Genomic DNA, 26,137 nt, shown 5'->3' with positions numbered 1-26,137 from the left:
GGAAGGATACCATCAGGAGAGACATGCAGCTATGTGGTGTCAAAGAAGAGGATACCCAGGACAGAGCAGCCTGGAGAAGTCTGATAGAACTGGGTCTCCGGCAAAGACCCGCTACCCGATTAGGACACAGCGGAGAAAGGTGACCTAAGGTGACCTGTGTATTTATATAATGGACATTTCCATTTACGAAAAGTACGAAATTTCAAGTTAAAAAGCCCAATCAATTAATGAAGTACAGCTCATATTAATGAAGTGACTTCCATCATACATTCTTCTACTATCTTCTTGATAGTCTTGCTTCTAATTTGCTTTACATATGCGTCGTCGCCTCCTATCGTTTTACAGCGGAAATCATTCGCTTTTGTCAGAAGTGGAAATAAAACCACATTATAATACACGCAATCATGAAATAGGTACGCATAACGTACATATACCTAACTTCTCGTGCTATGACAATGGCAGTTAATGAGAGGATTTTTAACTTAAAATTTTTATCCATTTGTTATAGGTAGGTTTTTGGTGGTTGTCCAAATTAATGAGGGCCCCTTAGAGCAAAAGATCTAATCAAGAATATACTTGAAGGTTGGTATTTTGTAGGGTTTTTTATTATAAATTGCTTTCACTGGGGAACCTTTTATATCCTTTTGATATGCTTCGTTGTACACATCTATACAAGAGGAGTATTGCTGATTAGTTATATCAAACGGACACACTTTAAATACAAGTACGCCTAATAGTTCAATATGTTTAAATTTACTGTTGTGATAATAAAAGCAGGGTAAGAAGATCGGAATTGCATCGGAATCATAGCAGAAGTAAGTGTACAAATATTGTAGAGATCATTTCTGTACGAAATGTCTGATTTGTGTACTAGGCATTAAACAAAACGATCAAATCTATTTTGAATGAATGAATGAAAGTCTTTATTTTGACACTTTGGCCTCGTGAACTGAATTCAATTTACACGAGGGGCGTGCCTATAAATACAATTACATAAATCACATTGCAATGAAATAACAATAGAGCTAAACGATAGGTTTAAATTTTACAAAATATACAGCTATACAATAAATATATACATCGTTATTTGTCTAAAACTTCGGGGTTTTTTTTTCATTCAGACGACTTTCATTTAATATTAATGATGTGACAAGGCTTAGGACATATACAGATAACGTTATTTTCAGTTATTACATAACACTAAATTTATTTCGCAGTTAATAGAATTCTGCTCTCCTGTTCAAATTTAGCGAAGAAATTGTTCGAACACATTACAATGGTTCTAAAAATGCACTGTTTTTATTGTTGTGTTTTCTCAAAAATTTATGATATTCACTACAAGCGCAATTTAAACAACACAAAAAATAAGCTCTATCCACTGCTGTGTTAATTTTCTCTCATAAAACAACATAGTCTTTTTTGCGATAGTGTAGTCTTACAGCTACGCTCAAACTCTCTAATTATTTTTACGAAATTCCCTTGTCGCGAGTTCTAAGTCCGACAGTCCTTAGCTAATTCTCCATCATGTTGATCATCACCGTAATCCTTTTTGTTGTCGCTATTTTTTACAGTCGCGTGTAATTTCATCAACACATTGGAGCACGTTTATCAATCGATCTACGGAGTTCCTCGTCGAAACTCTTTGAAAAACGCCTATCTTCCTGTTTTGAATTAACCAATAATACCACGTGTTTTTTTAAATTAACAAATCACAACAAAGCTTTGTGAATAACTCCGTAACTGAACGAATTCAGGCATTGGGTTCACTTCGGTAAAAATGTTGCAATTTCTTTAAAAGGAAAGACATTTTCACGAAATTGTGAAGTTGCAATCGACAGAAGTGAAAACTAAGGTGGAATTAAGGTGATTGGCGCTGGCTTGCTTGTTATTCGAATTCCGTGTCAGATTTTCTCTTTAACACGACGAGGTTAGTTGCTAATCCACTGAAATAAAATAACAACAATGACTTTAATTAATGAAACAGAGACTTTGTCGTGGTGACAAACTTAAAGATGGATTTCAAAATAGCAAATACCATGGTGAATGGTGATAATAACAATGTAATATTTCTTAAAAGAACTGTTTTAACCAGAACACTAACCCAACAATTCAAAGGAACCGTTATTTACAGCTAGAGAGAGACACTATGCATTTAGGCAGACTACTCGTCAGGTGTCAACGTCTGCTAAATGAGAACCTCCAAATCATGCTATATTTATAATGTTACAAAGGTCAATGTCATCCCTTTTTAGAGATGACACTTAAAACAGAGACAGATTAAACACGTAATCCTTTTGTCGGCAAAGGACAGGATTAGTTAATTTAATTAATATCGACTCCATGACGCGTAGCTGAAACAACGAGCGGCATTTTTTATATATCAAAAGGATATAAAAGGTTCCCCAGTGAAAAGCAATTTATAATAAAAAACCCTACAAAATACCAATCTTCAAGTATATTCTTGTTAGAGCTTTTGCTCTAAGGGGCCCTCATTAATTTGGACAACCACCAGAAAACTTACCTACAACAAATGGATAAAAATTTTATGTTAAAAATCCTCTCATTAACTGCCATTGTCACAGCACGAGAAGTTAGGTATATGTACGTTATGCGTACCTATTTCATTATTACGTGTATTATTATGTTGTTCTATTTCCACTTCTGACAAAAGCGAATGATTTCCGCTGTAGAACGATAGGAGGCGACGACGCATATGTAAAGTAAATTAGAAGCAAGACTATCAAGATAGTCGAAGAATGTGTGATGGAAGTCACTTCATTAATATGAGCTGTACTTCATTAATTGATTGGGCTTTTTAACTTGAAATTTCGTACTTTTCGTAAATAGAAATGTCCATTATATAAATACACAGGTACGTATAGAATATAATAACTCCTATTGTGCCGGATTTGTGCTTCATTGCAGTAGGTAAGTATTGCTGCTTGTCTGCCAAAAATGTTGTGATCGCTTGTTCTTTCCTACAAACACACATTGAACATTAAAATAGACCTATTATGTAAAGGATTTTCGGTACCAGTGTTGATCTTTGATACATGGTTGTGAATTTTCGCAATAATTATTGTTTTTATTCAATAATACACTTTGTAACGGTGTGGCATACTTCCTATTTATTTTGGCGAATACATATAACATGTATGTTTGTGGTTTTAGACTGATAGGTATGGTTTAGTTTTTCCTTATGCTACGAATTAGTAATCTTTTTGGTCCAACATCACGGCAAGCGACACAAGGAAATGAATATTTCGACGAGCATTTTACTTAAAAAGGTCGAATTAGCTTACGCAGTTAAACTACCGGTGGTCTATTTAGAAAATAATCAAAATTGTGGATTAATGCTTTTTGTCAGATTTGTTTAACACAACATACTTTCCACTGCAAACTTTTCAACTTTTTTTAAAGTGTCATGAGTTTATTTAGTTCTTCAAACGCGCTCTAAAGTATCCAATTTTGACATCACGTTATTGATGAAATACGCTGACCCTTCGTTTAATGACTAAGCAGTTTTAACTATACAGCAATTATTATACCTCACAACCATATCTGAAGATTATTGCTTACTGGGTAAAGCTCAAATCTATACCGAAAAGTCATATATTAAAGTTATATAATTCTTACGCTTAAACATGATATGTCTTAAACAAACCATTGTCGATAGAGCTTCCTCTGAACTTCATCGTGCATTTCCTTTTGATAAATTCAATAAAGAGATAAGGCAACAACAGCCTTATCTTTGCTTTTACGATATCATGCGACAAAATACCTGAAATAATAGGACTTAGCCGAAATATTTATTTCAAGAGAATGTACTGTTTGACATTATAAAGTCATTGTTAAAGATGGATTTCAAAATAGCAAATACCATGGTGAATGGTGATAATAACAATGTAATAGTTCTTAAAAGAACTGTTTTAACCAGAACACTAACTCAACAATTCAAAGAAACCGTTATTTACAGCTAGAAAGAGACACTATGCATTTAGGCAGACTACTCGTCAGGTGTCAACGTCTGCTAAATGAGAACCTCCAAATCATGCTATATTTATAATGTTACAAAAGGTCAATGTCATCCCTATTTTTAGAGATGACACTGAAAACAGAGACAGATTAAACACGTAATCTTTTTGTCGGCAAAGGACAGAATTGACGCGTGGCTGGAATAACGAGCGACTTTTTTTTATTCCAGCTACGCGTCATGAAGTCGGTTTTATTTAAATTGACTAATCCTGTCCTTTGCCAATTTGTCAATTTCGATTATTTTCTAAATAGACCACCGGTAGTTTAACTGCGTAAGCTAATTCAACTTATTTAAGTAAAATGTTCGTCGAAATATTCATTTCCTTGTGTCGCTTGCCGTGATGTTGGACCAAAAAAGATTACTAATTCGTAGCATTAGGAAAAACTAAACCATACATATCAGTCTAAAACCACAAACATGCATGTTATATGTATTGGCTAAAATAAATAGGAAGTATGCCACACCGTTACAAAGTGTATTATTGAATAAAAACAATAATTATTGCGAAAATTCACAACCATGTATCAAAGATCAACACTGGTACCGAAAATCCTTTACATAATAGGTCTATTTTAATGTTCAATGTGTGTTTGTAGGAAAGAACAAGCGATCACAACATTTTTTGGCAGACAAGCAGCAATACTTACTAACTGCAATGAAGCACAAATCCACCACAATAGGCGTTATTATATTCTATACGTACCTGTGTATTTATGCTGAGAATATGCTGGACCCGGAAATAAAGATCTACCAAAGTGCGAGACATTTAAGTACCTCGGGACCACCATCCATCAGGATGGCGGTTGCAAGACTGAGGTTGAACTACGGATTAGCCGGGCATGGAATAAATGGAGGGAGTTAACAGGAGTGCTCTGCGATAAGAAGATGCCGAAGAAACTGAAGATCCTCATCTACAAAACGGTGATACGCCCAGTGCTTCTGTATGGGAATGAAACATGGCCTGTTACAGATTACCTAGCAGAGAAGATCAGTGTATGCGAGATGAGAATGCTACGCTATTGTCTTGGAGTCAGCCTGGAGGAGCTCAGAACAAATGAAAGCATAAGAGAAGAAGGAATGTCATGAGTATACTGGAATTTGATGAGAAGAAAAAGACTGCAGTGGTTCGGACATGTGTGCCGGCGTGAAGAAGATGTAGACATTCGGAGAGTTTATGAGATGCAAGTGGAGGGGAGACGGAAACGAGGACGCCCAAAGCATCGGTGGAAGGATACCATCAGGAGAGACATGCAGCTATGTGGTGTCAAAGAAGAGGATACCCAGGACAGAGCAGCCTGGAGAAGTCTGATAGAACTGGGTCTCCGGCAAAGACCCGCTACCCGATTAGGACACAGCGGAGAAAGGTGACCTAAGGTGACCTGTGTATTTATATAATGGACATTTCCATTTACGAAAAGTACGAAATTTCAAGTTAAAAAGCCCAATCAATTAATGAAGTACAGCTCATATTAATGAAGTGACTTCCATCATACATTCTTCTACTATCTTCTTGATAGTCTTGCTTCTAATTTGCTTTACATATGCGTCGTCGCCTCCTATCGTTTTACAGCGGAAATCATTCGCTTTTGTCAGAAGTGGAAATAAAACCACATTATAATACACGCAATCATGAAATAGGTACGCATAACGTACATATACCTAACTTCTCGTGCTATGACAATGGCAGTTAATGAGAGGATTTTTAACTTAAAATTTTATCCATTTGTTATAGGTAGGTTTTTGGTGGTTGTCCAAATTAATGAGGGCCCCTTAGAGCAAAAGATCTAATCAAGAATATACTTGAAGGTTGGTATTTTGTAGGGTTTTTTATTATAAATTGCTTTCACTGGGGAACCTTTTATATCCTTTTGATATGCTTCGTTGTACACATCTATACAAGAGGAGTATTGCTGATTAGTTATATCAAACGGACACACTTTAAATACAAGTACGCCTAATAGTTCAATATGTTTAAATTTACTGTTGTGATAATAAAAGCAGGGTAAGAAGATCGGAATTGCATCGGAATCATAGCAGAAGTAAGTGTACAAATATTGTAGAGATCATTTCTGTACGAAATGTCTGATTTGTGTACTAGGCATTAAACAAAACGATCAAATCTATTTTTGAATGAATGAATGAAAGTCTTTATTTTGACACTTTGGCCTCGTGAACTGAATTCAATTTACACGAGGGGGCGTGCCTATAAATACAATTACATAAATCACATTGCAATGAAATAACAATAGAGCTAAACGATAGGTTTAAATTTTACAAAATATACAGCTATACAATAAATATATACATCGTTATTTGTCTAAAACTTCGGGGTTTTTTTTTTTCATTCAGACGACTTTCATTTAATATTAATGATGTGACAAGGCTTAGGACATATACAGATAACGTTATTTTCAGTTATTACATAACACTAAATTTATTTCGCAGTTAATAGAATTCTGCTCTCCTGTTCAAATTTAGCGAAGAAATTGTTCGAACACATTACAATGGTTCTAAAAATGCACTGTTTTTATTGTTGTGTTTTCTCAAAAATTTATGATATTCACTACAAGCGCAATTTAAACAACACAAAAAATAAGCTCTATCCACTGCTGTGTTAATTTTCTCTCATAAAACAACATAGTCTTTTTTGCGATAGTGTAGTCTTACAGCTACGCTCAAACTCTCTAATTATTTTACGAAATTCCCTTGTCGCGAGTTCTAAGTCCGACAGTCCTTAGCTAATTCTCCATCATGTTGATCATCACCGTAATCCTTTTTGTTGTCGCTATTTTTTACAGTCGCGTGTAATTTCATCAACACATTGGCGCACGTTTATCAATCGATCTACGGAGTTCCTCGTCGAAACTCTTTGAAAAACGCCTATCTTCCTGTTTTGAATTGACCAATAATACCACGTGTTTTTTTAAATTAACAAATCACAACAAAGCTTTGTGAATAACTCTGTAACTGAACGAATTCAGGCATTGGGTTCACTTCGGTAAAAATGTTGCAATTTCTTTAAAAGGAAAGACATTTTCACGAAATTGTGAAGTTGCAATCGACAGAAGTGAAAACTAAGGTGGAATTAAGGTGATTGGCGCTGGCTGAAATCGAAAACCAAATTCAACTGTCATGTTAAAGAAATATTTTGATGATCATGAAGATTTTACCGTCAGTGCTATAAATACAATCAATATAAATCCCCCCTGACTGTAATAACGACTGGTAGTTGTTAATCTTTATTGGGATTTTGGGTTTTTGAACAAATCAAGGACATATAATGACTGTTAATCACTGTTTTGTAATCCAAATTCTGCGATTGCTTTAAGAACAAATAAGCCCAATACCTCAATATATGTTTTTATTATTCGTGTGTCTTCTGTGTGGACGTCTTCACAAGCGTTGTAAACCTGTGATTTTTAATGCTTGTAAATAGCTTTGCTATGAATCTTTACCGATATCATATCGATTTGTAATCGTCAACGGTAAATCACATTGAGTAGGAACGTTTCCTCGTTTTTTCCGTCACCATCGTAAACAAACACGAGAATTTTAAGTTGAGCAGCTGATTGTCGGGGTTGAAACCGTAAACTAATACTCTGAGCCTCACCTGGACCAAGCTGAAAAATATAAAAAGCCTAAAGCTAAATATCTTTGTGTCATCTTTCATGTAACAAAGAAGATTTTAGGCAAGGAAGTAAAAATAATACTGAATATATAAAATTACATGAAACGGGATCTAAATTGGTGCTCAATTTCTACAGAAATTATAACAAATAAGTGATAAAACGTGTAGCCGAAAAACTCATTGGAAATAAAGGATGGAATGAAGAATAATCTTTTAAAAGAAATACATATTGACTTACATTTAGTGTAGTGTTTTCTAGATGAAGTACATTATCGAGGTTGCATTTTAAATAAAACGTTTTACCAACTTGATACGGGTTGATGAACTGAATCCTCTACAATGTGAAAGAACTATTGATCAAAATGATCTCATCAGCTATAGATCTTTGCCAGCCTTAGATGCTCATATATGCTCAGCAAAGGTTTAGTGGGACCATTTGATAGACTATAGTCAGATATACGTATAATAAGAAAAAAGGCATGAGATGTAATTTTTACCTTACGAGATCCCTTTCCTCCGCCCAGTTCAACGTTTATATCGAAGGTCTTTGAAATAACTGGTGGACGAGATGTAGCACAGACTAACCATGATCGAAGCAATTGGCTAAATTCTGTGTCTGGAAGATAAACCTAATGCTTTAATAACACTGTAGAATGGTGTTGCACCATGACAGTGGTGAAAATGCAATGCTAGTTAGCACTGAAGGATGATGTTGCACCATGATAGTGATGAAAGCGCATTGCTAGTCAACACTGAAGGATAGTATTGCATCATGACAGTGGTGAAAACATATTGCTATTTTACACTAAAGGAAGGTGTTGTACCATGATTGTGATGAAAACATACTTATTGCTATTCAGCGTAAAGGTTGGGATATCTCACCAATGGAAGAATCATGTAAAAACAAAATAACGAGGTACACAATATAGAAAATATTCAAAGAAAAAATTACCAACAACGTTCACGATTATCTGCTTCAATCCGGGCGTGCAAGGTGTAAAATTTAAGCTAACTTCTTGAACTCCATTTGCCATTAACATGAAGGGATCAGATGGTTCAACCTAACACAAAAGGTAAAAATCACATTGCCATAAGTCATAACATACGTCAGAGAATAAATAAAAGAAGTTCCACCTGGAGTTCCGCTGGTAGTGAAGAAAAACATTGAACAAGTCGTGATGAATGTGTACCGCGAAGTACACAAGATAAGCGACTGCTCTGTCCTTGTGTAGAACTTATATCTAGCCTAAAATAAAATTTCCATGTTATATGTACCTTTTATGGATAAAATCAACATTTAACTCCTTTATTATTAATTGTTTTATGGAGAAGGATACCTTTGCAAAGAATGAACGTAGAGTTGCCATGTTTGCTTGGGTTTGATGTGAAATCGGTCTCTGAAAATGCAACGAAAAACTCCCACTAAATTCTACTCCAACTTGGAATCGTTCTTAGTAAACTCTAGCAATTGGGCACCATTAAATTAACTTACGTGTAAACAAATAAAAAAAATCTTCTCACAGATGGTGAAGCTCCACATGGAACTTTCAAAAAGATATCTTGTGGTTGATCCCTGCCCTACGAAAAAGAATAATTAGACTATAACTTGTCTATGGAAGAATTACAACAGTAAATGTATTTTGTAACGTACATTAGAAGTTGTATTACAAATCACATTGATGTCACTGCAGCGAACATGCATCTCTCTTGGTACTTCACCATCACGAAGGGGCTCATCTAAAATTTACAATTTATTTGCAAACGTAAAATTTGACGTTTTTTATGAACGTATTGTGGTCGCAAATGATGTTGACATTGATATTATTATTATTGTGGCAGTCAATACGTCGTTATTTTGGCAATCACATGCCTGCTAATGCATGCCAATGTGGTAGTCGAATGGTTTTCTTAAAGTATGTTTGTTCTGGACTGTTAAATCTAAAGGTCTGATCAACGGCAAGTGGCTGCAATTCGACTTTAAGTGAAAGAATCGCTAGACGTTGTTGCTGTGGTGTTTCAAATACGACCTGAAAACAAAGTTAGTGAAAATTTAAATTAGTCTTTTGAAAAGAGAAATAAAAAAGATGATGGTTGAGTGAAGTACGTTGAATTGAAAAGGAAGTTAAAGAAAAGGACTTTACAAGAATTGTGAGTTTGGAAACGCGAAATAAAACTTGGTTATTGTATCATTTGCTTTTACCTTAATGTTGTAAGAAAGTTCCTTTTTTTTGACAACACGTCCATTTTCATCTTTGGCGTGTAAAATAGATGACGCTTGTTCACTGGTTGACTTGAAGCTTTGATATTTGAATGGTATGTTTACGGTTTCTTGCGAACGCATAAAAATCTCGGGGTAGCCACTTTCAGTGGCCAGATTAAACATGTCTTCTTCGATGTCTGAGATAAATGATTTTGACAAACATTTCTTGAGACTTCATGTTGAGATATTATTATGAAAATGAAACGTAAATTTACTCATGCTTACTGGTTGAAGTTTGAGTCAGCTTCTTGTATTCTTTCCATTCTTGGGTATTCGAAACTACCCTGGAGAAACGGAGACGAGTTAGTCATGTCTTGGCTAAAAGCATCATCAAGCTCATGCAAAGCAAATGTGAAATCATCCATTCTTATGAACTAACATTAGTTCATTGTCATCACACTGTACGATAACTGTTGACTCCGATGCGTACGGGTTCTTCAGAACAAATTCAAAAAACACAGCTTGACCAAAACTTGGATATATAGTATGTGTTGTTGTTATATTCCTTGAAAGTAGCTCCATGATGCCTTCCTTTTTCCATTTTTGTCTACAACGTATTTCAATGAACATAATCATCTCACTTATAGATGAAAATATACGTTGTCATGCATATGTATACGTCGTCGGTTTACCGATACATTTGAACTGTTTTCAAATCCCTTGCTCGTTGAACTTTTTCTTCCTTGATGAGCTAGATGATAAATAAGAGAAAAATCTTTTAGTTTTTCATCATTAGTTTGATCTAATAGTTCAATCAACATTTAGGTAAATCAACTAAAGTAAAACAGCGAAAAGTCCAACAGGCTAAAACTCCATCATACAATGTGTGCAAAAAGAATTTTTTAATTTGTGAAAGTAAGGACGTGTTATAGCAAAGAATTTTTTAATTTGTGAAAGTAAGGACGTGTTATAGCAAACGTTACGTGGGTTGTAGTGAAAGGCAGTCCTTTTTGTGTTTTTCTTATTGCCTGCATTCTCTCCAGCTTTCTGTAAAAAAAAAGTTGAACAATCCATAAGTGAAATTGTACATACATCACCCCTCGTGCATATATACACTAAACAACCTTTGTCTTACGGCATCTGATTCCTTGATTGGTCTTCCGTCTGATGTACCTTTCTTGTTTGCATCTCTAGACAACAAAACTCTCGCCAACTCTCGATCACATTCTTTCATAAGCTTTGCTTTCGATCGCGTGGGAAACGCTAAACATAGTTAAGTTCGAAACACATGGCACATTAGTCAGTTGAAATTCATCGAAGCCCAACATAAGTCTTCTACGACAAGGAAAAAAATTTGACATCTCGGTGGATTGCAACCACTTCCCAAGCAGTCAAAAGGCCAGGAGACATTCGCCATGTTGGTTGAAATTTTAATTGTAAACAAGAAAAATCATTTGTCAAATTCAACCACCATGGCTGCTGTGACGTAACGTTAAAGCCACCAATAGGTGATGGACATCAGCAGCGATTAAAAAAAGTTTTCGCTTCAGCCACAATCAAATGTATTTGTTAAAGCTTTGATTGTCGTCGAAAAACAGTGTTTGAAGTGTACCTACCGTACTGCCCTTCATTGATGTCTGCTTTGACAACATAACGCTGTTTTCTCGGTACTATACCTACACAACAATATACAAACTCAACATGTGTAGAGTGTCGGTACTATACCTACACAACAAAATACAAACTCAACATGTGTAGAGTGTCGGTACTATACCTACACAACAAAATACAAACTCAACATGTGTAGAGTGTCGGTACTATACCTACACAACAATATACAAACTCAACATGTGTAGAGTGTCGGTACTATACAAAAACAACAATATACAAACTCAACATGTGTAGAGTGTCGGTACTATACCTACACAACAAAATACAAACTCAACATGTGTAGAGTGTCGGTACTATACCTACACAACAATATACAAACTCAACATGTGTAGAGTGTCGGTACTATACCTACACAACAAAATACAAACTCAACATGTGTAGAGTGTATATAATCCAAAAGAATAAAGGTGGCTAAGTAAGAAATCGCACAAAAGAATTTACTTGGACTTCTTACAAGGTTTTTCCGATTTGTTTTCACTTGGATGGCCAATATTCGCAATGCGTAAATATAGTTTGTCTTGAAATTTCATTGCAGATCCAGCTGACCTCAAACCAACGTTACGAGTCTAATGGGAACGAAAACAAGTCTTAGTGTTGAACTTCAACATATAACGAAAACTATAAATATACAATCATCATTCAAACAAACAAGGTTTGATAGGAATAAGAAAAATGGCAGTTATTGTATAATCATTTCAATAATCATCACTTCCGTCAATGGACAACAAATATTCAATATTTTCGTAGATTGTTTGGAATCATGTCCATCATATGACTTAGAAGTACGGTATATTTTGTACATACTGCTTCTCCAGTGGCGGGCAAGTGTTCGCAGTAGTCCGTGGATAAAATATCCAGCTCGTGCATAGCTTGCACTGCTTCTTGGCCTTGACGAAGCAAATGCTGGAAGAATTAACGATGAGATAGAACGCACCAAATGAAATATAAGATAAACAGTTGAAAGCGTTTATACTTTTAAATCCAGTGAAGTTGATCCAATCAGCAATAGCGATTCACCATTCCAGACGTCTATGTAAAGACGATGATTTTTAAGGTAGTTCCATAATTGATACATCTCCCCCGGCAACATGTCACACGGATCGAAAAAATACTTGAACTAAATATGAAAAAAATACAAATTTAATGGCTTTATCCAAGATAATTACTTTCAAGTTTCAACAAACTTTTTAAGAAATACTCAACACATAAAGCTGGATTGGTTACCTGTAATCCTGGATTTTTATCAATTGTTCCGTCACTATCAAATTTTTGTAACAAACATGGCAGAAATGACTGGTTTTTTGCTTGATTTTCTACGTCAATTAATGCCAACCTAATATTACGATGAAAATTTCCAACGATGCATTTGAAAGAAGTAATGAAATATGAGCAAACATAACGTTTATAATGGGTAACGCAAAGAAAGGAGTTTCATCAACATTTACCTTTCAGTTTTCACTTCTGGCAATCGATAAAACTGATATGTAAAGAAGACAGTGTGATGGAAACAGGCAGATAAAGCAAAAAACTGAATAATGATTTCATTACAATGTCGAATGTCTGTTTGTTCGTATTTCAAATCATACTGACGAACAACACTTGGGTCGATGTTGATTGGTGGATTACCATGACGATCAAGAATCTTTTGGAACTGGGCACTAGTCAAACGTCCATGACCGGCACGTGATAACGTGAAAGCAGCTCTATATATACAATAGATACGTATGTCCTATAGAAACCACAGAAAGGAAATGAAGACAACTCTTTTGACACATACCCTGATGCTAAGGGAGGACGAATCAGAGGAGAATGATGTTCGGAAATTCCAGATACACGAGTATCCACTAGTATATCTTGTGAAATTGGCGTTTGAGTTGGCTACAGAGAAGTAACAGAAGTTAATTTTTAGAAAATACAATAATATACTAAAACATCGATATGTGACAATTGAATGTAGGTCAGCAATACTCAGACTTAAATTAACATCTTTTTATCATTTAAATGCATCCCAGGTTTTTTAAAAAGACGACATAGCGGTAATGATGCATATGAAAGCAGTGAAAATTTCCTTACGATTTGCGAAGGTGGTCGATAAGGTGGAAAATCTGACTGAAACGATATAGTTTCTTCGTGTGGAGATTCTGTGTCCTTATATGGTACACCTGGGGAACTTTGTCCACCAAAAACACTATTGCTCTCCGCGGTTCCCATGGATTCCCGCGTGGAATGCCTTCGTGAGCTAGCGCGTGAATTTACCCTCTTTTGTTCAGTTTTTTTCTTGGCTGTGAATCGAAAGCGAACAGTATCTTTAAATGTCTGAAAAAGAAAGATGGCATAAATTTGGTGGTTAAGATCTTTAAATGTCTGAAAAAGAAAGATGGCATAAAGAGTAAAGTTGTAGAACAAAGAAATGTTGTAATTTTATGGCTACTGAAGTGTTTAGTTTAAATAATTCATAAGTTTTGTTCATTTTCGTACGATTTTTGTGTCTCATAAGTCACTGAAAAGTGTTATGAAACAAGCAGCTCTATAAACGTTAATGGGACAAATGCAGCACTTTCATCCACCTCGCCATGTTCTTCCGTACTGGTAAAACTAAAATAATAATTGGCTGAATGTTACCTCTTTTCTTTGCGGTCCGAACCACGTGAACACATTTCCAGGGTGATAGTGATGCCCTCCTTGTAAGACCAATGTCACATTAGTTTCCTCTGGGTTACCATCCTTGAATGGTTCCCAAATTCCTTGCCGAACGCAAACATTAAACGTTTTTGAACGTACTAAACTTCCCGAAGGCAAACTCGCGTTGTTTCTCCAAGAAGTCTAGGAAAATGAAACACAGAGATGAACTATGCATCAATTACTGTCTTAGCAACGTATAGCATGTTGGAAAGATCAGAAAGACAAGTATCTTTGCAGAGAATCACGGGGACAGAGTCACAAACGCTTCACTGAACGTACGTGGCTTATGTTAAATAGTGATGATTTCCGTACCCGTTTTTTCTTAACGTCAACGGTGTTATCAACAAGAACTGGTTTTGCAAATTCCTCAGACATGACGTAGATGAGTTGGAAAACAATAACAAACAACTTGTCAGCGACTAAATCCGACAGATTAAGTCGACTACGCAATATCAGTCTGGTTATGTTCCCTGAAACAAATTCGCACAATCAATTTTTGGTCATTGGTGTTCATGTGATGAAAAATATAATAACTCTCGCGATTTCGTTGTAATAAATAAATTTATCTAATTTTCGAAATTTACTTTGAAATTGACCCTTACCTTTCAATGAAGACATGGAGTTTGGTCTGTTTCCTATCGTAACTTGACCTGTGTACTCTGGGTCCAACACCATACTGTGTGGCTTGCTGACAAACGTCCATCCGTTATGTACACCAACCTTAGAGAAGAAGAACAATTCATTTATGCATACATATTGTATGTTTATGGAGCCAAACTTATTGTATGGTACTTTTTGAGGTTGTAATTGAACCTGCAATTTTCTTTCAACGATCTTCACACTCGGGCAACCTTCTTGAACATTACGCTGTATGTGTAACAGAATATTTCAATATTACATTCAAAGTTTCAAAGAAAAGAAAGCCTTGCTCGTGCTACCTTTAACATTCTGTCAGAATTTAGATCATCTGTTAGTTGCTTTTCAAAATCTTCCACAGAAGGGTGAAGACCAACGTACAACTATAAATATAATGACGTTAAACAGAGAGCACAAGAGTAAGAGGAATCAGATATGACCGTTCTGTCGTCTATGTGCAGGATTAAATTAAGAAAGTTAGCAAAGCATTGATCATGGGCACCTTGTCAACGAAGAACGCTATTGTCTTCTCAAGACGAGGTTTATGTAAGATATCAATGACACCGTTTGCTAGATATGGAACATTGAAGATGCATTGCGTTGAAAATAACCTCAATTCGTGTAGAATTAGGAAAAAAATCTGAAATCATGTACCATCTGGCGGTCCTTCTCGAATTCCCGGAACTATATCGTCACCACCGATCAAGACGTTTTCAGGAAACAGATGAAGTGCATTACCTAAACTTGAATGGCGGGATAGTTGATAGACCAACTGACATCCAGGAATTGCCAGTAACCCTGGAAACTCTGAATGAGAAAAATCAGCAAAAAGATGAGTATATATATGTGTGTACAAATCAAATTCATGACGATCCTTGGAGAGTTAGTGCTTTTTCAAATCCCTAATCTTCGAAGGATAATCAAGTAAAAAAGTTTCGAGAGAGAGCTGAAGGTACCTTCCAATGGTTCGTTCATGTAAAACAATGCTTGAACAGTTCCAGACAGAAACGTCAATCTGAAATTGTGTTGAATACAGCTCAATTATTGGCTTCATTTCATGCGTTGGAAAGATCACATCGTGAAAGACTTTGAAAAGACATACATCTTTGAAATGGAAACACAAAGCATACGTAAAAATTTTTCTATAGTACTTTATCCCGATGATTTGATAACTTGCATCTCACCTGTTAATAGCGATGTCATTTGTGGTTGAGGAATCTTTCATTGAAATGGTTGAATCAAAAATTCTCAGAATTCCCCAACCGCAAGAAAAGGTTGTTCTAGTTGATTCGTCTTAAAACACAGGAAATTATTACAGCTAGATTATGTGGCACAATGAAAGTTGTGAAAATCAGATATCTTACCCAATGCAATCAACTCAACTGCACCAATGCAAGTAACATCACTCAGAGGAGAATGAAAATAGACAGCCTACAATGAAGGTGTATGATGAATATGAAGACAAATGGATATGAGAATCTCAAATTATAAGCCCAAAGAATAGCTAATTGATTCTGTTTGATGGTATTCTCATACAATTTTTGAAATAACTAAATCCTGAATAAGCATGCATTTTCTGATGAATTTTTCCATTACCTCATTGCAAAATATTTTGCCCTTATTCTCATCAATTTTCTTACATGGAAGATAAGCGCCAAGCCATGTGCTCCCAAAGAATTTCTTGTTAGCAGCGTCATAAAGTGTGACACGAACTTGAAACTCCACTGAATCATGACGCTTTAAGTATTGAAATTGTTGAAAGTTAATAATCTTGAAGTTGCTGTTTCATAAGCATAGATACGTATGAACAATTAAACATAATGCTTAAATGCAGGGTAAGACCTAAATGTTTATACTTTTATCTCAAATTTTATGCGTGGAATAAACGTAAACTACAGCAATAAAATTGTATTAAACAGGATACTAAAATTTCTGATTAAAAATGTAAACTCGAGATAAAAGAAAATAACACTAAACGGTTTGTTTACACGCACAATGCAATAAATTACAAAGGTTTATTCATCCTATTTTTACATACAACAGTGCTTGGAATTGGTATTCCTTCAACAGATTTAATTTTCAAACGATAGGGAATACTTTCAATATCTTCCTTTTCTTGTCGAGTCTTGTGTAACGGCACAGAACGATTATTTTTAAAGAAACTGTGCCAAGATTCTTCTTCGTCACTTTCATCGGCCATGTTGAATTAATTTGCCGTAACCGGGGTTACTTTACCCGTGTACTTTAACCCGGCGTCAGACGGGAGTTTTTCAAGTAAAGCATTGTTCTCCTGGGGGTTAGACGAAATAAAGTAAAAGGAATTTTCTTTTCAATTTATTTTGGATGTATTTTCTACTTACGTCAAGTGGCTGTACTTCTTTGTGTCAGACGTGTCCGTCATTGCATTGTCGTGTATTTTCCTTAGTCCTTGTTCTTATGCTAAGTTATCGTTCGTCACATTCTTGCTATAAGCATGAAAACACATAAAAGTACAGTTGAAAATACGTTCATTAAATGTTTATGAAGAACAATGCAAGCACAAATAACAGTGTGAGTAAAAATCGAAGTACACAAGAAGATATAGAAAAAGATTGGTTAATATTTTCAAGATTACATGGAAATAGCGAACAATTTGAACATAGACTGATCAACAGCAGGACGCCTTCACCCATTTTTGATGGTTGATGAAATATCGCACTGAGAGGAAGGCTAACTTACATAAATTTGGGAAGCGATTCTCAACGAAAACTGTGCGCTAATTTTTTTTTCGAAAGCTATCAATGCAGAGTTGGCACGACGTCAATCAGAAAAAGTGATGAATATACTGCACCATACTAAACATTAGATGGAAACCGGGATGCTAACGAAACCCAATATACATGTTTAAAAGAGTTTTCCAGTTAAAATTTCTTTTAGCAGCTGCAATCAATGTATTATGTGATAGCATCTATTGGTTGGTATCCATTGAAAAAAGCTTCTTCTAAATTTATTCTGCATTGATAGCTTTCAACGTTAGCAGTGCAGTTTTCGTTAAGGAATCCCTTTCAAACTCACTTGATTTGCTTTCTCCTCTTCTTGTGGTATCTTATCAACTGTTCTTTTTCACAAACATCAGTACAGGTCTCTTGCTGTTCATAGGATCATGCCCAAATTATCGACTATTACCAAGTAGGGTTGAAAACACTAACTAATCTTTTCCTTTCTTCTTGTGTTCTGTGATTTATCACTCCTCTACCATTTCCTGCATTGTTCTTCATTAACATTTAATCACTGTTTTCTACTGTACTTTTCTATGTTTTCAATAAGTTTCTTTAAGACCATAGGCTCCATTTCTTTTTCCGTTTATTCAAAGATGTTGACGATCTTGATTGCTTATTAGCACGTCAATTAAAATGCATTAGCAGTAAAATAAGGCGTTGTTTGGTAGTAAGATGAAAAATAACGATACTTGTCGTCTACTCCAGTTAAGGCTCCAAGTCATCAACTTTGCTTTCAACATCCAAAAATGTTTTGAATACGTTATACCTGTTTCGTACGAGCGACAAGTTTTTACCATGACGCCTTCAAATTCATAAGTGCCACAAACTTGAAGTGAATGATATCTTTTTGCATGCTGTTATGCATATCATTATGTATTTGTCATTATGTATTTGTATCACGTCATTTCATTGTTCGTACATGAACAAATTACCGAATGTCCAAAAAATCTAATCCTAAAAACAATAGGTAGTGTTGCAAAACAAGGGCTATGTTATCTCAACCTTGAATACACGTAAAATGCAAATTACAATTGACCATTGTTTTTGGCATTACGTAAATCATTAAACAATAATATTATTCAGCTTGTCAAATAAAACAAGTGATATCTTGTTCGCCACTCTGATGAAGGGTGTATTTATTTTGAGAATAAGGAGGGAGGGTTGCATATCAAGACTATATAAAATAATACAATTCGGTTCGAAAGAACCTATGCTGAGGAGAGAGTAGGCGTAGGTTGAGTGCATTGGCTCGTACAACAAGTTCTGTAATCTATATTTATCAAACCGAATGTATGAATTTAACCTTACCCCGTCAATTCATACCCATATCATCAAGCTATTAGCAATTTGTAGCCATATTTTATTTCTGAATAATTTTATACAACTTTTTATTAACGTCATTAAAACGAACTTAGACTATGAAATAAAAATGCTTACGTATGATCTTATATCTAATGCTAAATCTCGTACAACTTGCTTATCGGCTACGGCTTTGTGTACGCTAGTCTACTTGTATTGTGATGAATAATGGATGTCTTGGACGAACGTACGTTCTTGCATGTATACACGTTTAATTTAGAAATGCCATTGGGCAGCATCAACAGCACCATGCATGAAGCGATCTATATGCAATCATTAACTACAGTTTTATACTTCTAAAGATATCTGCTTTTTGAATGGTGGCTTTCCTCCGTTTTTCTTTGCCTGCAAATTCTTGATGCCTTTCATTATCTTATTGCGATGTCCAACTAAGGTTATACCCCACTCCTTAAGATCACCCTCCTTGATTGAATGCAACTCACGAGGTCTTTGGTAACCTGCTGCTACAAAATACTCAGTGTATTCAGCCATTTTTATGGATTCCAGCCAACTGCGCAGCGCATACGACAGGTCAATATCACCTTCCATTGTTTTCGGTTTTTCAATCCATCCATCCAAAATTTTGTTTATTTCAGTGAAGTTAGGTCGCTCTATTCGCTCTGTCTTCCAACATTTCATCATCAAGTCATGAACACCCTTTGGACAATTCTTAAAAAATAGAAAGTTAACATTTCTTTGATGCACGTATTGTGTTTTCACTTTTTCATTTCCAACATTCAATCATGAATATTGCAAAGATATTGAAGTGGTAAATCTCGACTATCACTTACCAGAGGAGCGGGAAGTCTAAAACCATTGTCTATCTCTTCCATAACCTTAATAAGCATAAAACTCACGATTATCGCTTTATCACAAACTCTGATTGATTTACATCACGTTATGGTTGCTTACCTTGAAATTATCCCATTCCCAATATGGTCTCTCAGCAAACGACATGATCTCCCATAATAAAATACCAAAACTCCACACATCGCTGGCAGAGGAAAATTTACGATACTTTGTTGCCTCCGGGGCTGTCCATCGTATGGGTATTTTTCCCCCGGTCGTGGCATATTCTCCACGTGATGATTCTTTTTCCTCGAGCTCACGTGACAAACCAAAATCGGAGACTTTACAGACCAGATTTCCATCAATCAGTACATTACGTGCAGCTAGATCCTGATGAAAGAAAGCATACTTGAAGCATACGATAAAACTAAATTCAGTTGAACACATCACAAAAAATGCAAAGAATTTTGAATATGAAGCAACCACTAGAAGTACGAAAAATTAATTATTGCTACGATGTTTTTTCGTCATCAACTTTCTCACCCTATGAACGAAATTCATTTCAGCCAGATACTTCATTCCAACTGTCACTCCTTTGGCCATACTAATCAACTCAAGATGTGATAATCTACCATCGTTGGCCTACAAAAAAGTCGGTTCATAACTTGGAACATTCACAGTGCATAGACGTACTCTATTATTTAAATAAATAAAAAAAATGCTTGCAACGTCTTCTTATCCATCTTTCAGATGACCAGTAAAACTTTCCACGAAACTCAATACCTTTAAAAAGTTGTCCAAAGAGCCGTTAGACATGAACTCCATCACTATCATCCAAGGTCTATCTGTTGGACAACAAGAACAGAAGAGTCATTACAATACATGAGTTTTGGGGATTTATCAAAATAACAATATTTACATTTTGTCACGACGCCCTTCAATTTAAGGACGTTTGGGCAATCAAATTGTCCCATCACTGAAGCCTCTAAAAGAAAATCCTCTCGCTTTTGGCGTCGTATCTTTCTGTGAAAAAATATTGGCCAGTTTAGTGTATTTTTGAGGACGCTATAAATGATTTCCTATAAATTGTATTAACCTTCAGTGTCTTGACTGCCACTGGATGCTTTTTTCCAAGAGCACCAGTCATGGACCCCTTGTATACTTCACCGAACTCTCCTGAAAAAAATGAAAAATCCATTGCAAGATTTGTAAAAAGACATCATTTTTGAGTTATTTTCCATTGTTTATGGAACAGTTCCTGCCAAGGAACAATCCAAATGTTCTCACCTTTACCAATTAGCATCTCCAAATACAAAAGTGATGCGTCAATCTCTGTTGCAAACTCAACGATCGCATCTTCCGGTTTGTCGTAGTTGCTCGGATCCACGTACATCTTTTTTCCAGTTGTTGGCAACTCCACTACAAACAAGTTGTAAAATAATGAATTGAGTGAATTGTAAAAGACCTTATGATCAAAGTCTTGCCCAAGAGATAAAAATAAGCAAATTTATAGCTAACTTATAATTTTTACCTCCATTTCTTAGAAGTGCCTGAAATAGGTCACTTTTTTGTTTTCTCCTTCTGAAACAATGACATTAAGTTTGGATGACGATAAAGAATTGTTTCTGACAATACATTCATTAACCGCGTCATATTTACCGAATAAAAATGAAGAAAATGACAACAATCAGGATGAGAAACAAACAACCAACACTGACAATTATTATCAAGTATTTGTTTGAATTGCTGCTTGATTGGGGCATTGGTTCATCTGAAATGAGAAAATGCTCAATGTAATAAAGGAAGACGGAGAAGTACAACTTTTTAGGATCATTACCATTATTGTTTTTTGCGGTGTAAATTTCACTTAGGATGAATTTATTGAATTGTTTTGGAATGACCGAGCTTAGGATATCTCTAGGAGAGATCTTGAATTGATAAATGTTTCCAGTCACTAATCCAGACACAATAACGAATGTGTTTTTGATATTTTTCTGTCCTGGATCGTACTTCAGTTTTGGACAGTGACAGGTTTTGTTGCAAACGTAGCATTCGACGTCATAAACAAGATTTTCACCATTGAAGCTTACGTTAACGGGAGCGATCCAACTAACGTTCACCATGTTTAATTCACCATTTACTGCCATGATCTTTGGTTGAGATGTAATCTCTACTGGAGCTAGTTATTAACAAAGAATTCTAAACAATCTGAAGTATTCTGTAAAATATGGTTAAATTCCAATCAATAGACAGTTTGGTGTAAAAATAGCCTGGCGTCGACTTTTCATGGCAAATTTTACTCATTTTTTTATGAGGGCAACGAGAAATGTGCAGTGCATGCTTTGAATGTGACATGTTGCGTAAAGCTTATTACACGAGAAATATTATGACTAAAACAGGATGATTTGGGAAATTACCATAACATCTTGATATTTTTTTGTTTCTTTCATCTTGCTTAAGTTCATAGTATCCCTCTTTACACGAACATGTTGTTTTTTGCTCTCCACTTGACGTGTACAGAGGGCATTTTATACACTTGTTGTTGGTGACATTTTCTTTGTAATGATCAATCTTGCAAGCTTCAAAAGAAAAGTGGTTTAAGTTAGTGATATGAAGCAATATATGGTACGGTCTAAGTATGGTGAAAACATTACTTAGAGATAAGATGAAAACAATAAAATAGAGACTTTGTCGTAGTGACAAATCTGAAAATAGTTCTAAAGATACCAAATACCATAGTGAATGGTAAATGTAATATAATAATTTGATAGTTCTGAAAAGAACTGTTTTAAGTAAAGAGCACTAATCCAATAGTTCTAATCTAAACGACACGATGCATTTCGGCAGACGAAATGCATCGTGTCGTTTAATTTAGAACCATTACGTTAGTGCTCTTTACTTAAAGCAGTTCTTTTAAATACTATCAACTTATTATATTACTTTTACCATTCACTATGGTATTTGCTATCTTTAGAACTATTTTAAGATGAAAACATTGGTATTCTTTCAAAGTTTCTTTTACCTTGGCAGCCTTCCTTTGTTGGCTCATATCCTTTACGACAGAAACAAGATGCATTTTTTTCTAGAAACCATGTTCCATTGCTGTGACAGTAAGCTCTAAGACCGCTCGTTTTTGTCAATTTCTCTGAATTAGTTGAACAACTACCATAAATGACCTTTGTCCCATTTGGAGGTGATAACGTTCTCGTTAGCAGAATACTGTTTTTATATTTCTGCTGGCAAACGTAGTAGAAAATCTTCATACGAAACAAAGTGCCACAAGCTCCTGTAGACTTAATGCCAAATGTTATGTCGTTAAATTTTTTCACTTGTATTGTAAACATTTTGATGAACCGTTCTTTTGATGTTTCGTTGCCAGTGATGTTGCCCAAAAAGTTGAAATTGTTATTGAAGTAAATGCTATTATTTTCTTTCTCCTCTGATTCTTGATTAGAAGGAAAAGGGATCACTGGCTCACCATTTCCATTGTAGGTAAATATTTCAAAACCGTCTCGGAAACAAATTCCATCTTCGTTATCGCAATTCGCCATTTTTGAGTCAATTTCGATGAACATTTTAACATCATCTAATGTTTGATTAATTTTCAAAGTTTCTGTCAACAACCACGTTTCTGTTTTTCCTCCATCTGCACAAGTTTTAGCTTTGCCATTCTCTTTGAAAAACTATAAAGACATAATCATTTCTAAATATATGTTTAATTATAGGATTAGAGTTAAATGTAGGATTATGGTCACAACTAGAATTAAGGTTATAAGGTAAAGATCAAAAAAACAGGATTAATGCAGATCCCACTGACAAGTTTTATTAATTGTGTCTGTTGCAAACTATAAAATGACTCAAACGAGGAATAGCTGACAGAAGAAGCTCTAGCGTGAAACATTATCAATGTATCGACGTTCTTACAAGTTCACCGATTCCATCGAATATTAAAGACGTTTTCATCCAAAATTCAAATGTTGCATCCTTTAAGACAACTGTCAAGTTGAGAAAATACATTAAAATTTACAAAGATTATAAAACTACATGATCATTTTTATGTAAACTTAGTCATTGATTGCTCTCCTTACTTTTCTCGCCCATTGAAATTTCCAGCAGTAAATAACTGAACACAACTCTCCCTGGAACAAAAATCCTCATCTTTCTTGAAAAAGTGTGATACCTGAAACGAATTTTTTAACCCACAGAATTAGAGCAACATACAAATGTTATTTGCACGAGTTAGGGATATAAAGTCATCAAAAACCAACGTGAGGCTTTCCACTTCACTATTTTCATTGCTAGAAGATGTTGGCAAAAAAATGTCACATTTCACTGAGTTTTTATTGTTATGTAACCATTTGTTAAACGAGATTGACGAGACTGTAGAATTTGACGCTTGCTCTTGTTGTTTAGGCAAGGCGTCATGTGGTTAGCATGCTAATTTCAATTTTCAAATTTGCCATAACGAAAATAATCAGCCAACTCAGTAATGAAATTTACGTCAATTCAGGTAGCGTAAATTTTATAATTGCTCCAGAATATTATGGTTCAGTTATTATATTTCATTGTCAAAAAGTAAATAACTGAAATCGATCCTAGTTGCTTGTGGTTTCTAGTTTCATTCACTGTCAATATTTAATTGTCTTTGAAATACGTATGACAAAAGAAATACTCTCGAGAAAATGATGGAATAGTCAGAAGTATTTGATCCATCGAATAATTTTCTTTATTCTTACACAGGTAATTGATGTCATCAGTTACCTTTCAATTTTGTAAGCCAATAATTATTTGTATGGATTAATGGCTGAAGCGCCCTTAACATAAAAATACAAACACAATAATAGATATGCTTTGAATTGAAGTTTAACAAGCGTGCTCTTTATGCTCCGATAATAAATAATTTTGTTGAAGAAAATTATTCCTTCCTAATCGGTAAAGGAATACTGGAAAAAAAGAACAAAACGATTCATATGCTGTTTTCAACAGATAGATCATATATTATAATCACAGGTTTTTGTCGGCGGAACTTAGCTATAAGCGAATATTGACATTCCAATGTAAAATTGTGACAATTTGTTGTGGCAGACTTTCCACAAAATGATAGTTTGTAATTTCGTGACGATGGATAATTGACTTATCCTCTTTAAATGAAATCCACGTACCTATATTTGAACAAGATATGTCCTTCACCGCAACTTGGCAAATACTAACAAGACAAGAGTCTTAAATATTGTTTCTTCGTATCAGTCGAAGCCAAGGATCGTTGCCACTCTTCAACAACAAGTTTTCGCCAAACGTGTTTCTATTAGATGAAGTTATTGAACGAAAACATTGAATAAAATCATATACATATACTTTTATGCTTACGATAATATGTTTGTCTAAGTCATTCTATTCAAGTGTGCAATTAGTATTAAAATATGCAAACTACAGACACTTTTTACAACAGCAGAACTGAACAAATAAAGATGTTCGACTCCGTCACGGATATTGTCGAACTTTCACGATTTTTGTGACTTGAAATGAATGAAATGTTTGTCAACTTATTAAATAGAGTAATTTTTATTTAACATCGACATCACTACATTCACACTTTTTAAAGGATAGGATTTTTTTCTAATAAACTTTATATATTTGGTTGTTGAATACCAAACGGTATGGAAACTCTAACAATTTGTGCAGGCAAAACTGCTGTGGTTAGCATTTAGTATTAATTTTGAAAGGAATATTTTCATTTAAATTTCGCTACTTTTTATTTACATTTGAAATTTGTGGATAACCTCACACTCGGCTCAACAAGTTGTTTCCTAAAAGACCAAAGCAATTATTCCTTCACCCTAACCTTTCAAAATCCAAATGTCGTGTTTTTCATTCGAGAAGCTTTTAGGTTTTGCCGAGAAATACTTTTTTCATCTTACGGGATTAATAAATCGTTGTGAACTTATTGCTTTTGAAGTTATTATTATTGATTTGCCATGGGAACGGGTTGTAGAAATAATTGCAAAGGAAACTGAAAACCTAAAAATTGAATTCGTCGATCTTTGGCGGCTATCTACTCAGTTTAAAAGTTTAAAATTTTATAATGCATTACTGTATGGATAAAAAAGATAGCATGCATCTGTACAGTGCTATGGTTTGATGGGAATAATTATATTATTTAATTTTTTCAATGTTTTATTTTAGGTCTGAAGATGGACATACATGGCTATGTTAATTATGCATATGCTAATATAAACATTTTTTTTTAATCATTACGTGTTGCTAAAATTATTTTAACGTACGTTGTGTTGGTTTTTCTCACTGATCTGATAATAGACTGGATATAGCTTCTATAGGTAACAAAAGTGAAGCCTAATTATATATCCAAAATGCACTTC

At 34.9% G+C, this 26,137-nt stretch overlaps 2 protein-coding genes and 2 long non-coding RNA genes across 10 annotated transcripts; 2 read left to right on the top strand and 2 right to left on the bottom strand.

Moving 5' to 3' along the window:
• Positions 1-899: 899 nt before the first annotated feature.
• On the bottom strand, positions 900-17,181 carry LOC124443636 (nephrocystin-4-like). 7 transcript variants are annotated; one of them, XR_006947698.1, is made up of 36 exons: positions 16,892-17,177; positions 16,450-16,590; positions 16,218-16,284; positions 16,038-16,146; positions 15,810-15,868; positions 15,508-15,660; positions 15,356-15,423; positions 15,156-15,236; positions 15,010-15,084; positions 14,820-14,937; positions 14,530-14,687; positions 14,158-14,358; positions 13,609-13,851; positions 13,313-13,413; positions 12,981-13,238; positions 12,760-12,868; positions 12,509-12,652; positions 12,340-12,438; positions 11,990-12,101; positions 11,481-11,540; positions 10,989-11,127; positions 10,848-10,911; positions 10,557-10,615; positions 10,304-10,471; positions 10,150-10,208; positions 9,865-10,061; positions 9,535-9,691; positions 9,316-9,401; positions 9,157-9,242; positions 9,002-9,061; positions 8,799-8,910; positions 8,617-8,725; positions 8,162-8,280; positions 7,903-7,998; positions 7,384-7,656; positions 900-977 (listed from the first exon to the last, which is right to left on the bottom strand). XR_006947698.1 is itself a non-coding variant. In XM_046994117.1 (35 exons), exons 1-35 carry the CDS (start codon positions 17,051-17,053, stop codon positions 7,516-7,518), a joined length of 4,164 nt encoding a protein of 1,387 aa, XP_046850073.1. In that variant the 5' UTR covers positions 17,054-17,178; the 3' UTR covers positions 7,263-7,515. The 7 variants fall into 7 exon arrangements, 4 of the variants coding, with proteins under 4 accessions (XP_046850073.1, XP_046850072.1, XP_046850074.1 ...); XR_006947699.1 differs by lacking the exon at positions 900-977 and adding an exon at positions 6,160-6,239; XM_046994117.1 differs by lacking the exon at positions 900-977 and having other exon boundaries at positions 7,263-7,656; positions 9,157-9,236; positions 16,892-17,178.
• Positions 5,144-6,167, top strand: LOC124443649. The gene is made up of 2 exons (XR_006947704.1): positions 5,144-5,410; positions 5,769-6,167. It is a non-coding gene; the product is annotated as an uncharacterized LOC124443649 (long non-coding RNA).
• A 1,777-nt stretch (positions 17,182-18,958) lies between the features above and the next one.
• LOC124443646 (ephrin type-A receptor 5-like) lies at positions 18,959-25,161 on the bottom strand. Its single transcript, XM_046994133.1, has 16 exons — positions 24,923-25,161; positions 23,849-23,940; positions 23,685-23,755; positions 22,783-23,443; positions 22,178-22,339; positions 21,598-21,939; positions 21,420-21,531; positions 21,292-21,341; positions 21,048-21,179; positions 20,857-20,936; positions 20,680-20,779; positions 20,544-20,605; positions 20,304-20,402; positions 19,884-20,150; positions 19,763-19,807; positions 18,959-19,640 (listed from the first exon to the last, which is right to left on the bottom strand). Exons 2-16 carry the CDS (start codon positions 23,916-23,918, stop codon positions 19,260-19,262), a joined length of 2,634 nt encoding a protein of 877 aa, XP_046850089.1. The 5' UTR covers positions 23,919-23,940; positions 24,923-25,161; the 3' UTR covers positions 18,959-19,259.
• Positions 24,323-26,030, top strand: LOC124443651. The gene is made up of 2 exons (XR_006947706.1): positions 24,323-24,500; positions 25,944-26,030. It is a non-coding gene; the product is annotated as an uncharacterized LOC124443651 (long non-coding RNA).
• The last annotated feature ends 107 nt before the right edge of the window (positions 26,031-26,137 follow it).

The sequence above is a fragment of the Xenia sp. Carnegie-2017 genome, unplaced genomic scaffold (assembly GCF_021976095.1).
Source record: "Xenia sp. Carnegie-2017 unplaced genomic scaffold, XeniaSp_v1 HiC_scaffold_21, whole genome shotgun sequence".
In the NCBI taxonomy this organism is placed as follows: Eukaryota; Metazoa; Cnidaria; class Anthozoa; order Malacalcyonacea; family Xeniidae; genus Xenia; species Xenia sp. Carnegie-2017.
This window is presented reverse-complemented; position numbering and strand designations above follow the sequence as displayed.

Coding starts and splice junctions, on each gene's coding strand:
- LOC124443636 (XM_046994116.1), bottom strand. CDS start 17,053: ATGGCCGATGAAAGTGACGAAGAAGAATCTTGGCACAGTTTCTTTAAA. Junction 15,237..15,355: donor TAGCGTTCTTCGTTGACAAG/GTGCCCATGATC, acceptor TTATATTTATAG/TTGTACGTTGGTCTTCACCC. Junction 10,209..10,303: donor TGTGATGACAATGAACTAAT/GTTAGTTCATAA, acceptor CCGTTTCTCCAG/GGTAGTTTCGAATACCCAAG.
- LOC124443646 (XM_046994133.1), bottom strand. CDS start 23,918: ATGAGGATTTTTGTTCCAGGGAGAGTTGTGTTCAGTTATTTACTGCTG. Junction 23,444..23,684: donor TCGATGGAATCGGTGAACTT/GTAAGAACGTCG, acceptor ATGTCTTTATAG/TTTTTCAAAGAGAATGGCAA. Junction 19,641..19,762: donor TTAGACTTCCCGCTCCTCTG/GTAAGTGATAGT, acceptor CTATTTTTTAAG/AATTGTCCAAAGGGTGTTCA.